This window comes from Diuraphis noxia, unplaced genomic scaffold (assembly GCF_037042655.1).
Source record: "Diuraphis noxia isolate RWA-SAM2 unplaced genomic scaffold, SU_Dnox_SAM2 contig0001, whole genome shotgun sequence".
Classification (NCBI taxonomy): domain Eukaryota; kingdom Metazoa; phylum Arthropoda; class Insecta; order Hemiptera; family Aphididae; genus Diuraphis; species Diuraphis noxia.
In genome coordinates this window covers 66,797,079-66,815,686 of record NW_028301711.1, presented here as the reverse complement: position 1 = coordinate 66,815,686, position 18,608 = coordinate 66,797,079, and the positions used below count along the sequence as shown (strand labels likewise).

The following is an 18,608-nucleotide window of genomic DNA, read 5'->3' as shown; positions in this document are numbered from 1 at the left end:
TAACTTAAATACTTTATAATAATACAAGTAGTATACCAGTCGTACCGCCACGGAGAGAAATATTTGCTGTTAGTTCATGTACTTGTTAGTCTGGAATTCGTTGGTCAGCTATACGAATCGGATAGTATTATTAATTGGTCATTTAAATCATATTATACCTGAAATAATAAAGATATATATATATATATATATATATATATATATATATATAATTATATTTGGACGTATTTTACACGATGGGTGGCAGTAAGACGAGCTTGGCGTATTCGAGTTGTGTATAATGTACACGAAATAATATATTATGCAATCATCTAAACGCAAACATAATAACCCCTTGTTAGATAACAAAATAATACTTTAAACATCAGCCGTCGTTGATCTTATCCGTTTTTAAACGCATTAGTTACTGTGTATTCAAACCTCGTGAATTTCACGAATCGAACAAACTTGCTCGGCAAATCGTATCCGAAAAAAATAATAAAACGATAGTCGTTGATTGATAGACTGTAGATTCTTATCGTATGCCTATATCGACTTTTAAATCTCGATTCGCTGTCGGCGGAATTCGACGTCAAAACCGACCCCAAGTTTGCGGTAGGTAGGTACACAAGTATAAAAATATAAAAATATCCATACCTATGCTAATATATTATACGAACGGAGGGGGCAAACGCTAGTAAGACCCATTCTATCATTATAAATCTGATATAAGGACTAATAAACGTAATAGGTACACGATAGCAATGGTTCTCAACTAGGTACCTAGCAAATAAGCCACTTCTTAGCCGCGGCTAGATTAGGTCTTTAGTTTTATAGTTAAATATTGGTACGGGCACCACTGTTTTCGCACGTGATGCTTATGAGAGTTCCCGGTTTTCTTCTTGTCCACTTTTACATTTTTTCGAACAGTGAAATAAAGAAAACATTTTCCTTCCCGTGTGTATCGTCGGCATAATCAACGCTTGCCAGAATATATGGTTTAAAATAAATAAAATATTTATAATATCGATAGGCATGTAAAAAAATAAAAACTGAGTTAAAAATAAATATTTAATATAATTTAATGAAGATGAATAATTCATTTTCAACGCTATTATTTTATCTTGTTTAGCACATAATGCATAGGGTACATATGTTGTAAGGTATTTCAAGACATGAAGTCCCCTACCCTTAGTCCGATTGCTGAAATATTAAGCAGAAACCACTAACTATATTAATCAGTGGCGTAACTATGGGGTAGCGAGGGGTAGCGGTCGCGACCCCCAAAATTATTATGGGGTCGCAAGAGTATCATTTTGCTACCCCAAAAATATTTATATAATTTGATAAAAAAAAATCGTCGTATTATAGATCGTAGCGTATCATGAAAAAAAAAATTAGTTGTGAATTTTCATGTCACCGAGTAACTGATAAGTGATAAGTGATAACAGTATAACTACAAAATATAACCCAGACAGTCGTGGTAGCACTGGTAGCAAAGAACAATTGATAACATGAACATTTTTATGTTATCTCATTATCTGTATTCTATGATAATTCAAAAACATTACAATAACGACTAACGAGAAAATGGTTTATCCTTGTTAACATTTTAAATTGTTTCATCATTTTGAATTTTGGTTTGTTATTATTATTTGTAGTACTGTTGTAGCGTGGACTGTGGTTTTACTTCAAAACTTTTTATCATTTTTATTGACTTGACAAATCTTAGTATTTCGTCAAAATGAGCTTATTAAAATGGCTTTCTGGCTCTAAAACAAAAGCCAACAGGGATCACAGTACTGAAAGTACAGGTAGTTCATACAATCCACGAACACGATTTAAATCGGAATTAACGCAATCATCACTACTACCAGATTCAGATCCAGGTAAATAGTTATAAAAATTGTCTTTTGTGTGGTGTTATTTTTAAAATATAAACTGTGTTGCAGTTTTAATTAGATATAAACTATAAAATAATGTAAAAATTAAATTAACTTTATTAACTTACTAATTGAATAAAATGATAAAATGTTCTAGATTCTCAACAATAATTAATTTCAACACATATTTTTTTTAGAATGTGCTTCATATTCTGGATGTAGTGTCATACATGAAGACGATCCAGCATCAGACATTAAAAGAGCTTATGAAAAAGTACTACAAAATAAAGGACCATTTCAACCAAAGGATATCAAGTTTGAAGTGAACAAAAACCGATCATTTCTTATCTCTTGGTATGATTTATATCCATGGTTAGAGTACAGTCCTACTAGTCAGGCAGTTTACTGTTATTCATGTAGAGCGTTTCCAAGTCTAACTAACAAAGCATGTAGGGGTCAACATACTGAACCAGCATTTGTTAATGTTGGCTTTAAAAACTGGCCTAAAGCTATAAGAAGTTTTAATAAACATCAATCTAGTATTCCTCACAAAGAATCTACAGTAAAAATAGCTGGACTGAAATCAACTGTAATTGTTGGTGATGTGACCGTCCAAGTAAACAAACAATATAGCATAGAAGTTGAAAATAATAGATTATATTTTAATTGCCTATTAGATAGCTTATTGTACTGTTGTCGACAAGGTATTGCCGTTAGGGGTCATCGGGAAGATGATAACTCTTTAAATAAAGGTAATTTCTTGGAACTTATGGAATTAAGAGCTAAAGATAATACTATTATTAAACAATACTTTATTGAAAAAGAAAAAAGTTTTAGATATGTAAATCCTTCATACTTAAATATGTTTATAGAGTACATGGGGAAAGATGTTTTACAATCAATAATTAGAGATATCCAGGATTCCAAATTTTTTAGTATTATGGTTGATGAAACACAGGACTTGGCTAAGCATGAGCAAGTGGCCATATGTATTCGATATGTTTCAAAACTATTTATTACCCATGAAGTTTTCTTGGGCTTTTATCGCACCGATAAAACTGATGGTGAAACGTTAGTAAATCTTATAAAACAGTTTTTACAAACAAATAATTTAAGTATTCAAAACATCAGAGGACAGTGTTACGATGGTGCTGCATCTATGCGAGGTTCATATACAGGTGTCCAAGCTAGAATCCGATCGGAAAATAAATTTGCTATTTATGTGCATTGTTATGCACATATTTTAAATTTATGTCTTGTAGACCTTTCGAAACAATCATCATTTGTAAGAAATACATTTGGAACTCTACAAACTTTATATTCATTTATGGGTGCATCATCAAAGAGAAATAGTGTTTTTGAAAAAATATTATCAACAAGTTCAATAAATATGTCTCAAAAAACTAAATTAAAATCTTTAAGCGATACAAGGTGGAACTGTCGCATTGAAGCAATCAATTCAGTTATTAACACTTTGCCTGTTATTGTTCAAACACTACAAAATATTTCTGATAATGATGTGAATTATGGATCAGAAGCAAACAATTTGTTGAATTGCATACTTCATTTTGAATTTATATTTTGTTTGTTTTTATTAAAAACTGTGCTTGAACAAACAAACATACTCTCTAAATATTTACAGTCACCATCAATAAACTATGCACTTGTTAAGGAAATGTCAATCAAAACTTACGACTCATTGCAAGACTTACGTTCAGATGAAAGTTTCAATAAATGTTGGGAATCCTCGCAAGATTTGGTAAAAAATAATGGATTTCTACCACCAAAACTTCCTCGTAATAGAAAGATTTCCTATAAAAAACTTGGAGGTGGTCATGTTTTTCCAGAGTTTCATGATGAAAAGTCCTATTACCGGATCTCCATTTATTTTCCAGTTTTGGATATTGTCATGAAAGAAATCAAAGATAGATTCAACGAAAATGATCTTTCCATATTAAACTCATTGATGGAAACACTGACAAATGAAAGCCCTAGTCAATCTTCAATTCAAGAAGTGTGCAAATTCTATGGACCAAATGAAGATGACTTAACTGCTGAATTAAAAATATTTAACAAAATGTTTAAAGGCTATGGCAAAGAAAATAACATTGAAAATAGAATATTATATTTGAAAAACAAAGATATTCAAAATGGTTTCCCAATTATAGTTGAATTGTTACAAATTTTTTTAACCATTCCCACTAGCAGCGTTACATGTGAAAGGTCATTTTCTTGTTTAAAAAAACTAAAAAACTACTTGAGAACTACTATCGGTCAAGAACGTCTTTCTAACATGGCTATATTATACATCGAAAGAGAAAGAGAAGTAAACAACGAACAAATAATCAATCTTTTTAATAAGAACAAAAACCGAAAAATAGATTTAGAATAGTAATTATTTTTAATAATTTTTGTATTGTAAGAGTTCCTATAATATTTATTTAAACTAGTCACTAAAACTGAAATGTGATATGATAAATACAATTTATAAATAAATTATAATGTAATTTTTTTTTTAGCCCAAATAGCCCCCTATTTGTGCTAATGGAAAAAGGTTAAAAATGTATAAAAGTGTTCGCTACCCCAAAAATTTGCTGCTAGTTACGCCACTGATATTAATTATACGCATTAACGCATTATAAATATTGAAATATGACTAAAAATGGTGTCACAAAAATGTCTCTTAAAAACAAAAATTAACGATATTATAAGAAATACATTTTAAGAGTTAAAAGGCATAATATCGTTTAAATTAAATTGATTATATTTATACATTTTACTGTGGGCAGAGTACCTACCGTGTCTCGAATTTATTAATTATTATAATTCTAAAAATTAACTTAAATGTAAATAAAATAATTAATTAAATTGTTGGTAAAATAAAATATTCTAATTTGATGTTTGATTAAAAAATTACTCAATTAGTTTATGCGTTCAGCTATATATTTTCAAAACCAAACCTGATTCCTGTATTGCAATATTTTAAGTATTTCTTGACACTTAAAAAGTAATTTTTTTATTTTATATTTATTGTAAAACCGTGTGTCTTAATTATTTAATATTTTTAACTGCTATACTGTAGTAGTGAAACATGTATGATGATAATTGATAATTGACACGAAGTTCCTGGATAGGTGCGTTTGATAACTTAAATAATAAATAAGTAATTACCTACCTATACCTACAGAATTATAGCACGTACCTATATTACAGTATAAAATTATTACTTACTACATTGTTCGCCAATTATGCTAATAATTTCGGATCGGGTTAGTTGTATTAAATTGAATATCTGTAATAACTAGTTTCGAGTTTATTATAATAAACAATGAAATTTCTTTAAAATATTTCAAACTCGTTCAATTTATATTCAGGGCCGGCATTCGCGAGTGTTAAGAACACTGCACAACATAATATAATACGTATTATAATAGGTGATCATGTACAGATTCGAACAAGATGTACGACCGAACCATATTATGTCAAAAGAAAAAGCAAACTTTCACACCAAGAGTGTGCCAAAATCATAATAGTTTGTACATAATTTCAGACCCCCATCTATTATATTATTGTACTTTATGCGTGCTGTTTAAGTACTCCTACGCATATAATAATATATAATATATTCAAATCGTGCGTTGTGTTATTTTCGGGATTTACTTACAATAGTATTCCAATTTATAAATAAAATTATGATGCATATAAAGTGAGCTCACTGAAGTCTGAAAGTATAAAAAATAACGATTGAAAATGCTACATTAAAAAAACTACCTATTGTGATGTATATTATAATATAAAAAAATTCCTTAGGTGCCTATTATGCTTTAAAGTTTAAACTTGGTATTTTGTTGTTCGATGTTAGGTGTTGTTTGTAATCACTCATATCAGATATATTACATGAGTTGAAGTCATGATTAATAATTTTATATCTTAGAATAGTTAGAAATATCCTTACATACACATTTATTCATTATTATAATTTAATAAGTGAAATGCCTACTTAAGTCATGAAAATAGTTCTATACTCGATTCCAACAACTATGGAATTCGTCGAACACTTTGTATCTAGATTACTACTTTATCATTTGGATATTTGGATAATTTACCAATGTTACATAATAGTATTATAAAAAGGGTTTAATCTCACAACTCATCACAGCGGACTGATTTTCATAATTTCATTCAATTTTTTTTTCGCAGGATGACTGGCAAGTGTGGCAGGATACTATCTCCTGGCTGGGCAACCCGACGGGACCACAAGCTTCGCCTGTGTACATGTGCGGATCGGGCACTGTCCCCGGATTGGTCCCGTCAACGGACAGCCACAGACGATGCGACCCGATGGCAACCGACGTCAGCAACCATCCACTCGACGACGCACAGCACCATCAGCATCTGCCTCCACCTCCGGACCCTGTTGCCTACGAGGAATTCATCGACCTGGACATGTTGATCAACTATGTGGCCGACCAACACAGCGGTACCAACGACCCCGTACCGCCGGACGCCATGATGACGAGCTATGCCACGGACAAGTCGTACTACAGCAGGTACTTATCATAATAAATAACCTATTATAATTTATTAAATTACAATATTATGACAAGACCTATTTATACGTGTTTGAGAAAAAACCTTAACTACCTATTAAAATTATATTATTATTATTATTATTATTATCAAAACCCCTGTCCGAAGAAAACAACAGTCACGCTGTCTGGCTGTCTGTAAACATACAGAGTTGATAAATCAAAATGAAAAAAAAGGAATAATATCTAGATTATATTTATTGTTACATTGTAAGATCTTTCAGGTTTGGTCAACATGTTTCTCTAATCGAGCCTATAACACTATACTAGCCGGTGTGGTACTGCTTTCACAATGCACTTCCCCCTCGGTTAACAAATTTAACGACGTACATAATATTGTACTCTTTCCGACATGGTTGACAATTTATTTTATTTTGTTCAATGGAATGCATATATATATATATATTTCTTTGAAAAAGTTCCTATGAAGTACAGGCACACCAAGTACGAACACTGAACTCGAACACAAATAATGGTAGTCCATTATTTTATATATTTATTTCTTAATAGTAATACCTATATTGGTTGTCAAGGCACGCATATTACCTACCTATTTTAAATATATTATAATGTAATTTATTAATTTAAATGTAATATCGGTGTACAATTGTTTTATCCATCAGATGTGTTCAATATAATATAATAATATATGCACATTTTCAAACAGAAAACTATTTAAGTTGTTTATCGTATCTGCAGGGAATAAGGAATATTTCGAATCTAATCTTTACACTGACGACTGACGTTTAAGTGTATAATTTTTATTATATACTTGTTAAAATTAAATAAGACACTGAAACATTTGAAAAATATGATACATAAAAATTATGATCTTCCTTATAAACTCCCAGTCTTGGGAATATTACAGAGAATTTTCAAAATTAAATTTTTTTTCTGGGACAGTCTGAAAACTTTTTTTCTTGATTCTGTTACCTGGTTATCGCAAGTAAACTCGATGATAAGAGGCCCGTCGTGATATACTATATAACTGTGACACTGTGCTATACACGATATTGTAATATAATCCCCTAAATATAACACTAGATTTTTAATGTTACAGAACCAAATTTTAAACCTTAGTCTAGAATCCAGATAGGTACACCATTATATAGGTTCGATTTCATTTTTAGTTATTTTGATATTATAATATTTCTAATGCGCTAGAATTAACCTATCTATCTCTCTCATGCTGATTGTATGAAACATTGTAGTAATCGACAACATTTTGGAAACTATAGGTATACGATCCATTGTGCGATTACAATATTGTTCACTCCGAATATAAGAGATTTACGGTGGCGGCGGCGATGTGGAAATCCGAAAACAATCACATATTGTACATAACAAATAATAGTAAATAGGTATTTGATACCTCGTTTTTTCTAAGCGCTATAATATGTTTCTCGAGGCGTGTCGGGCGAGCAAGGTGTGACGGCGGACGTCGCTAACAAACTGCCACAGCCGGTGGACTATGGCCGGGGTCCCACGCGCGTGTAAGATGAGGTTATTATAATAATATGTGTATATATAGTTGCGTGGGCGAGCGGTTACTAATGGAATATTATTTGCAATTGTATAATTTAATACTTTATCTTTGAACCTGGTGACGGTGCTGATGTTATTAAGATGATTACTATTTATTCATGTTATTATTTATTAATATTCTATTCAAATAATCGATAACAACGCGATACTGAAGTCTTAAAGTTTATTTACCAGTTGTGCAATGCAATTTATTCAAACATTTTCAAAATTATTTGCAAATTCATTTTTCCGGCAAACGGGTTTAGTTTCATAATTGAAGTGGAGGTTTACTAAGAAAAAAGTTGGTGATATGGAAAAATACATGGTTTTTAAACGACTCATTAGGGTGGGAATAGTGAAATTATCGTATGGGAATCTTCGCCTTCGAACAGATGATGTCGAACTGCATTTAGCACCTATAATTATAACGAAACTGCACTTAGTCATGAATACGTAGGCTCAGTTTAGTCGATTAAATGTTTCTATTATATCTTATATTCTATTATTATTATTATTATTATTATCGTTCTATGTTTTAAAAAAGTTAAAATAAAAATTGTAATAGTTTACACGTATGATCGATGACATCAGCTGGTTAGACTGAGTGCAATTAAATTAATGTTTCATTTTCGAGTGATTACATATGTTTATAAGATACTATTTAACAAAAAATCTAAGTTTTCTGCTTTTGTCGATAGCTTTTTTAATTACCTATAACTTTTTTCAATTTTTATAACTTTCGCACTAACTTTCTAGAATATAAAAATTATTGAAACAATGATAAGAATCGTAAAAAGCTTATACAAATTGATCTGGCCCAAATATACCGTTCTCTATTTTATATAGGTACCTATTTACTTAAGTGACGTAAATCGGGATCATTTACATGTCTGCGCTATTCTGAATGTAAGTTAAGTGTGGAAAGCGGTTTTTCTTGTACCTGCCATATCTCATTACAGTGTTGTTAATGATACTCCAGGAATTCCCTAGAGATCTCCGAGAAATATTCCTCATGAAACATTGCAGGGAACAATGTATATTTCGGATTTATTCGCCTTATTACCTTATCACCTATTTACTTGTTATAATTAAATCACATAGTGAAACATTTGAAAAATGTTGTGTATAAAAATTGTAATTTTTTTTATAAAATCCCATTTTTGGGAATATCCCTGACAATTTTCAAATTTAAATTTCCTTTTCCTAGAATTTACGTATCCACTAGTCGTTATACCATCGGGTGATATTACAAAAAATTTACGACTCGAGAGATGGTGAATAATATTGTTCAACCTACAACAAACACTGCGATAACTAAAACACGTATATTATATATATTATGTATATAGATATGGTATATGACTAATAACGCCAATGAAATTCAATACGTGTATGAAATGTAGGTATACAGCTATAGTAATATAATATGTAAACGCATCATCCGTCTGTCGCCGAGCTGTCTAATTTATATAATAATATTATACGGTTATTGGCAGCCGTAGTACAGTTGTTCGCAATCGGACGATTCGACACCGAGATAGCGCAATTTACTTGCAATCTGGTGCCTACACACACACACACATACTCACACGCAAACATGACATCATGAATAAATCTGCAGGTCTTATTCGATAAAATTCACCGCTGCTACCGGTTTCTGCTGCTGCTGGAGATAATATCGATCCGATCGGTTGGTCGTTCGTCATTATAATAATCGTCGGTCGTATAATACGCGATTCCGTTTTAATGGCATGCATTTTATAATTATTATTATTATAATACGAAAAACTATACACATACACACAACATTATCCTGCGGTGTACGGGGTCGCGCCAGCAGTGAAATTTCAACGATCTGTACTTTATAATAACGCGTATTAGGTACAATATATTATGTATACAGTGTATTATAATGTGGAGGTATATTATTATAAAGTATGTGTACACTTCGACCGCGAATAATATATTAGACCAGCAGCTGTTGACGGGCGGGTGTTGGATGTGGTGGAGGTGGTGGTCTACATGTATAGATACATATTATAATATTATTATAAATGCAAGTGTCGGCGACCGACCGGCCGGTAGCTTACCAATATAGGTAATAATATATAATATAGGTATGCGCTATAAATCGTATCCTTTCGTATAAGTATAATATGTGTATAATAATATACGTAGGTATATACACCTATAATAAATAAATATATAAACAAACGACCTCCGGTGGAAATATTTTTTTTTCTTTTATCATTTCGACTCTCCCCCCGAGTGCATAGTTCTGAAGCCGACAACGCGCAATTACGGTCCGCCGTTTGCTTGGAAAACGTCGTGATTGAAATTTTAATATACATATTATTATTATTTATTGCATATATATTGTAATCAGTGGCGCAACTAGGATTGTAAGGGCTCAGCGTACCGGCGATTGTAAACTGCGCCCAATATTCAGGTAAACACAAAATCACACATGAATCTGCGCCCGAGTTTTTATCAAGAGTAAAAAGGTGACATGTAAACTGCGCCCCGGTAAAATTACAGGTAATATAATTAATTCGTTACAGCCATACATAATATGAATAATTAAAAATATAATATAATATTAAAAAGCAAAATAAATACAAATATTACAAATAACGTCACGTTGTTATAAGATATTAGGAATTAAAAAAAATATAATTTTAAAAATTTAAATAATTCTAAATATTACAAACAATAACATATGGTGGATACATATTCATCAATTGGAATTTGACTACTATTTATATAAAATAAATTGTCTAAATTTTCACGTTTTTTTTTTTTTTTGTTTTAGTTTTGGAATTTAAACGGTTCATTTATACTATTTAGTTTAATGTATATTTCTATTTGAATTTCTTTTAATTGTTCTATGTTCGGCCATCGTGACTTTACTGATTAAAATGAATACGATAGGTACTAACAGAACTATGCCGGAAGTAGTGATAACCATCAATTTACTATCGTATTACTGCAATGTAGATATTCAATAATGTTTTGGTATTTCTTGACGAAAATAAAATGTCTGTGATATACTTGAAAAAGTACATAGAAAAACATAGAAACTTTAATAAGTTAATAAGTCGGGCGCAGTTTACACTATACCTCTTCAACATAGATAAAAATTCGGGCGCAGTTTACAAAATAAGGTCATTTGGGCGCAGCTTACGTATGCCCCAGCGTACAAATTTAACGATGAACAAAAGAAGGGTTCTGGGTTATTCACCACGTTTTAGACTGAAAAACAAACATTAAATTATGTGTAAAGAAAGATTAATATAAGAATATAACGTTTATAAAAATCCAATAATAAAAGTATAAAAATAACTGTTAAGTAATTTTTTTCTTGACTTTTATAATTCAATAAACCGATAAATTCATCAAAATTTATAGTTTTTGTCGTACTTTTTTTAAAGCTAAGGTCTGAAGAACCTCTGGAATCGTGGATTTTCCAAACGATATTTATGCACTAGCGCTGGAAGAGTTATTTATAACATTGAACTTGTGTAAATTTTGAATAAATAAATAGTAAACTTGAATTTTTTTTAGATTGTTTATTAAAAGACATCTTTAGAACTTTTTTTAAAAAAATGCGCAATTAGAAATTTATACTAAAATAGCATAATTGTCATACTTATTTTAAATTAGGTAATTCAAATGTTGAAATTGGGGGGACAGAGACCATCACTACCATTGGTTGCGATTTGTGCTGTACGCCTGTATTCCCCATACACGATGACTGTAAACTTATTATTATCTCAAATCAATTTTCACGGGGTGTCCACCGTGGTGAAAATGGTGAGAATAAAAATAAAAATAATAATAATTTTAAAACATCGTCACACCCGCTTATATCAAAACAATATACACCCGCAGCACGGATTTCGGGAAACAACTCATTAAAATAACATTTTAATTAATGTACGATTGTACCTGTATGTATAATATTATTATGTTTATATTTTGTGTTGGTGTGTAGACTGTTTGCTATCGAACGGATGACACGCGACACGCGAGCAAATATCATTATTATTGTGTTCGTTTTAATAATGTTCATTCGTTTTTTGGTATGCTAAAAAATCGAAACAATCATCATTTGGATTTTTTATTCATAATTTCCACTGTGTGCTGTCGATTTCTTATCAGCGGGAAATTTTCTTAAAAATAAAGTCTAATATTTAAAGTTTTTATCATAAATTTAGGCGTTACAGGTGTGACTAAAAAGAGTCGAGCGTTTTATCATTGAAGATTTTTGCTTTATGAACTTACATTGGTTTAAGAAGACCGTCTTAATTCAGTAATGACTATGTATGATTTGACGTTAAAAACTGTGGCATTGTGTTTGACCTAAAAAAAATGTATTACAGTGAAACCTCTCTGTAACGAAATCGCATGGGACCAAACATTTTCCCGTTATTAAGAGTTTATTTGCACTTGGAGTATTGACATTTTCTGTTATACGGAGGATTTCGTGTAATAGATGATCCGTTATAGAGAGGTTTTACTGTATCTATATTATTTTAGTCATAGTAAATTGTTATTTGATGTGTATAATCCATTTCTATACCATAACTTAACTATTATTTTTATAAAAACGAGGTTTCCTCCACTTACCATCTTAAGCTTTCCGTATACCACTTAAGTGGTAAGTATAGTACGCGTACCATAGGTTGACGACCACACAATGGTATAAAATGATATCGTTCAACCGCGTCTGCTGGAAAATAATGTACTGTGGCTTCTAGTTGGTAATTATTGGTACCCGATAGATGGGTAATGAAATATTCGCTCGATGATTTGTAACTGAAGCAAAAACAAAAAATATTATTTCCGTATTATATACACCAACACATAATCTATTATACCTAGGTAGGTATACCTAGATATATTATTATTATTATTATAGTCTTCCACATAAAATGGTCTTCAAACTTAGTTCATTTTGTGATTATATAATAATAGATTAATAACAATTTATCAATAATTTATTCTGCTTGCGTGTGGTATTTTGTTACAGTCGACATCAACACATTTTTAAATAGATACCATACCTAGGTTAAGTTTAATCATTTGTAAATTGATAATAATTATCGAAAATGATGAATAAAAGTATCACATTTCGCCGTTGGCAATAAAACAAACGTGACGGCGTGGTTGGTGGTGTGTGTATTACTCATATTATAATATTATGTATACAGCGTTAGGTTAGATATTATTTTTGTATATATTATTATTATGTAAAACGTGCATGTAAATGGTTGTTTAAAGAAGATATCATAAATATTAATATTTTTATGATTTAACCGATTCTGCGGTATTTGCGTCGTAGTCGCTAAACTCACTAAATTACATGAAATACTGTTGTTTTCTTTGTTCGCTAAATAAAATACCCGTATATTATTAAAAGAGTACAATTCTGTGGTATGACGGCAGAAGCTGATATGTACATTTTTTAAACTTTCGGAAAAACGAGTTTAAAGGTTTAGAATGGAATAAAAAATACAATTTGATGTGAAATGCCTTTATTCATGTATCATTGTAATCAATAACCTTTCATGAATTAAATTATTACACTATAATAAATAAATTATTTTTCAAAAAGTTTTTAAGTAGAAAATAAAGACATATCATTTTTTGCCAACATTTATTTTTTTAAATTTTCAACATATCAACAAAATAAAAATTATAAAAGTAACTTTTTTTAAAACACAGCATTATAGCATTCAAAACAATTTTAGAATAAAACAACAAAGTTCATTAAATAAATGTAAAAACATAAAATTGATCTTTTAACTCTTGGTCAATAAATAAAAAAAATGAAATTAGCCTTTTATAAAACTTAACAAAATAACAATTAGTTAAAAATTTTAAATAAAATACAATAAAAGTAAAAAATAAAACAACTTATGGTTTTAATTAGTACATAATATATTATTATAATTTTAGCCTTCATCTGATGAAAAATCACTATTGATTGAAGGCAGTTCAGCAGCTTCTTTGGACGTTTTTAAGTTTTGGTAGAAGCTATGGCAGTCTTCATGTATCAGCGGCAATAAACTTAACAAATCTTTTTTTTTTGGGGGGTTGATAGGTAAAGGACTTTTATAACAATTGGTTAACGCTATTGAATATAATGATGTTATATTTTTTGGCCTTCCTCTTTTACCACGTTGTGTAAGATCTAACACTCTAAATGGTTCTTCTGGATCGAGGCTATACTTAAACTGCAACTCACCATAAACTTTTTCATATCGAATCCACCTTATATGAAACCAATTTACTTTATTCCCATCAGTATCTACTGTTTTTTTAGTCAGTGAAGTGCTTACTAAATTTGAAAATGAAAAAAACTGCTCTTGTTTCATTTCAACTACTTTAAATGGTTTCTTTCCTTTTACTGTTCTAACAAATTGATACCAATCTCTTGGTATCATTATAGGAATGTCAGAAAATTTTTTCGCTCTTTCTATTTTCGCATGATCTACATCACACTCCAAGTGAGTGTGGCCTGGCAGTAAAAATTTTTGGTCAATTATTTGCAACGTTGAAGAACTTGCAGCAACTAGATTTAACATAGCAGCCATGTTAATATTTCTGTTTTGTCCTTCACATGTGTCAGAGTAGGTGATAATATGGGTTATATTATTGGGCAAATTAATATAATATCTATTTTCAAAAAGTTTATTATTATGTATTTACCTAAATTAAAAACTGCTGGTATATCTTCAGGAGATATTATAATAATATTGTCATCATCAATTTTATTGAAAGTTACAGATTTGGGACTGTTATTAATATCTTATAGTAAAAAATAAATAATTATAATAATATAAAGAAAAAATATTTTATAAAGTATAATATACTTTTGAAAAAATATTTTAATACTATTTTATCATATTTACCTGAATTAGAAAGGGCTACTTCTTCAGGAGATACTGTGTCATCGTGTACTTCAAATTCATTTGTATTATGACATACTAAAATTAAATAAAATTAGAGGTAAAATAAAATATTTTATACAGCATAATTAATATTTATTTATATTATTATATAAAATAAACAGTACCAGGTTCAGATTCTGAATCTGAGCAAATCAGCTCTGTATTGATGTTATATGTTTTGTCCAAAACATCATCATCATTATCCTCATCAGAACTACTATTAATTAGTAATGAATTATTCTAAAAAAAATGTTAATACAACTTATTACAAATAAATGAAAAAACAGCATTAATTGTATTTTACCTGATGAAATTCGTTTTGTGTGGAATTGAGCCATTCATGCACTTTGTGATGATCATTTTTATAATATACTGGCTTTACTTTTTTTCTAGTGGAATATCTCTACAATAATATTGTAATATTATTACATTATTAATAATGTTAACTGTTAACATTCATTTATACTATAAAATACTAAAATAGATTCATTTATGCTGTACTTACTTCAGGGTTTACATTAGTTTTTTTTGTTTGTACACTTTTTAAAGATTTAAAAAAAGATGATCTAGAGTTAAACATTGTAAGAAAAGTAACACCACAGAATAAACTAACACAGCTAAAACCAGCTAACAAATAATTATATTAGTAGTAGTAGTAAACATCAAACTATACAAATTTAAAAATATAAGAATAATGTCTTAAAGAATATAAAGATAAAACATATCATGATATAGGGATGTGTAGCTCACATAAACTATTATTATGTCATGAGACATATCAAGGTTTGCCATCATGTTTATTTTTAAATAATGACTTATCAGTTTTTGTTTTTGACATATCAAGATTTGCCATCATCTATATTTTCAAATAATGACTTATCAGTTTTGGTCTTTGCTCATAGATGGCGCTACACACATAAAATACATATACTTTGCCACCATTTGAAACACATTATTTATCAACTATTTACATGATAATCCAAAAATCAACAAAAAACGACATATCAGCTTCTGCCATCATACCACAGAATTAATGTTTTCGATTTTTTTTCAAATTCTTTTTTTACGCTCGTAAATACAGAGCACAGGGTACATGTTGTACCTGTAGGTATTTATTTTTCCAACAGGATATATACTGATATATTGTAGCGAATAATATGCGTTAAACCATATAAATGAAATATATTATCCTCAGTCGCCAGTTCGTAACAACATTAACAATAATAATAATTGTAATAATATAATGATATACATTTATAATATCATGCCGCATAGATCGCCGCCGCCGCTGTCGGTAGCACAGGTTCTATACGGATTTAGATCATTTTTATTTTTATTTTTTTTTGTTCTTTCCGACCTTGACATTAGACGTCGATAACCATTGCCGAGGGAGAGGTGTTTGGAAAAAATTAATTAAATCGAATATCGTACACGATATAATATATCATTAAAATATTATTTACGAATCGCGTGCGTTGTGAAATAAATATTATTCAACTCGTATTATTCACACGACTCACATAATATGTATTATTTATATATCTATACCAGCTGAGTGAATATATTTCTACTTTAAACATATTATGTGTGTAGGAACCTACTAATATATAGGTATTTACTTCTTGCGGAAAAACACAAAATCCACATTCGAATAATTGAATAAGGAATGTGTATATAGGATTGCATGTATAATGTATACAAATGAACAGGACAGAAGTATTTTATAAATGAACGAATGCATTTTACAAAAAAGCTATTTTGTTGCGGTTTTTTTTCATTTATTACATTTTAATAGTTTCAACATAATATTTGTTTTTACAATTATTTTTGTTTACATTTATATTATACACTGAATTACATAATTAGGTAGGCATAATAGAGCAAAATGTTTTTAAATTATAAGTTATTCTGATGATAACAACGATGATGAAGATTATGATGATGATTCTGGAGATAGCAACACATCTTATGAGAGTCGTTGCTTTAGTCTATGGTTTTTGGTTCTTTTTTGAATTTTGGAGTGAAGGGCTCCTTTTATTGTTTTTAATTTCGAATGAATTTTAGATTCTGGGCGGAGTGATGAATGTATTGATTTTACCATGATGTGTTTTTTTTTTGTGTGTCTGTCATCACGTTTTGGGGCAGTAAAAGTGCTTCGATTTTTGACTTCAGTACCTCGTTCGATCAGAAAGTGAATCTAGTTGGTATTTTGGGGGGTCAAAAGTAAAAAAAATTCTTAATACTTTTCTAAATAATCGAGAAAAACAAACTAAAAATTTAGGGAAAAACGGGAAATTTTACGCACACTCATTTTTCGACAAAATCGATTTTGGTTTTTTATGTAATTTTAAAACAAATGACCATAGATACATGAAATTTTCACCGAATGTTTATATAAGTATATTCTATCCACCATACAATTTTCAAAAATTTTCGACTAAAGTTGAACTATTCATATGCATTTGAAATTTTCGATCATTATTAGTTTTTTTTAAATTAATATCGAAAAAAATTTATTTGTTAGGCAGAAAAGCTTGAAAATTTAATACAAGGCTCTTAACCTATTGTTACAATAGCAGTTGAAAAATAAAAAAAATTCATAGTCACAATTGTTTTTTATAAGCATTCAAAATTTGAATTTTGACAAAATACGTAAAAATCACAAAATATTTTAAGCTAGAAATTCATAAAAAATTTTCTTTTTGAATCTAAGATTTGAAAATTTAATATAAGATTCCTTAAAAGTTTTTCAATCTTTATCAAAAATAAAAAGTCCACCGGAAATTCAAATATAATTTTTATGAGCATTTGAAATTTAAATTTTTCCATCATTGGATTTTCACTTTTAGCGATTTCTTTATTTTGGTGTAACTCTAAAACAAATGACCGCAGATACTTGAAATTTTCACTGAATGTTTATGTAGGCATTTTCTATATTTGATAAAATTTTCAAAATATTTAGATTTGTTTTGAGCTGTTTACTGGCATTTTAATTTTTCAAATTTTTTAGTTTTTTTTTCTATAAATATCGATAAAAACTTATGTGTTCGGTAGAAAAGCTTGAAAATTTAATACAAGGCTTCTAACATATTATAACAATAGCAGTTAAAAAATATTTAAAATACCTATGCACAATTTTTTTTATAAGCATTTAAAGTTCAAATTTTGACAAAATACGTAAAAATTACGGCAATGTTCAAATTATCTTAGACAGAAATTCATAAAAGTTTTTCTTTTTAATTCTAAGGTTTGAAAATTTAATACAAGGCTCCTAACATATTTTTACAATAGCAGTTGAAAAATAAAAGAAATACATAGTCACAATTTTTTTTATAAGCATTCAAAGTTTGAATTTTGACAACATATTATGTAAAAATCACGAAAATTCGTAAATTATTGTATGCTAGAAATTCATAAAATATTTTCCTTTAATATCTATTATTTGAAAATTTAATACAAGGCTCAAAATATATTTTTACAATAGCAGTTGAAAAATAAAAGAAATATGTTGGGACAATTTTTTTTTACAAGCATTCAAAGTTTGAATTTTGACAAAATACGTAAAAATCACGAAAATTCGCAAATTATTTTAAACTAGAAATCCATAAAATTTTTTCTTTTTAAATCTAAGATTTGAAAATTTTTAATAATCTATAATATATCCTAGACAGATAAAC

The 18,608-nt window shown here is 29.3% G+C and overlaps 2 protein-coding genes across 2 annotated transcripts in view; both read left to right on the top strand.

Moving 5' to 3' along the window:
* Positions 1-18,608, top strand: part of LOC107169407 (uncharacterized) — a 110,154-nt gene that overhangs the window by 77,287 nt on the left and 14,259 nt on the right. Inside the window, exon 2 of the mRNA XM_089216787.1 lies at positions 6,063-6,412. Within this exon, the coding sequence (XP_089072913.1) occupies positions 6,063-6,412 (350 nt within the window). The remainder of the gene's footprint in view (positions 1-6,062; positions 6,413-18,608) is intronic.
* LOC107170520 (zinc finger MYM-type protein 1-like) lies at positions 1,269-4,468 on the top strand. Its single transcript, XM_089217608.1, has 2 exons — positions 1,269-1,868; positions 2,060-4,468. The coding sequence occupies exons 1-2, from the start codon at positions 1,724-1,726 to the stop codon at positions 4,252-4,254; spliced, it is 2,340 nt and encodes a 779-aa protein (XP_089073734.1). The 5' UTR covers positions 1,269-1,723; the 3' UTR covers positions 4,255-4,468.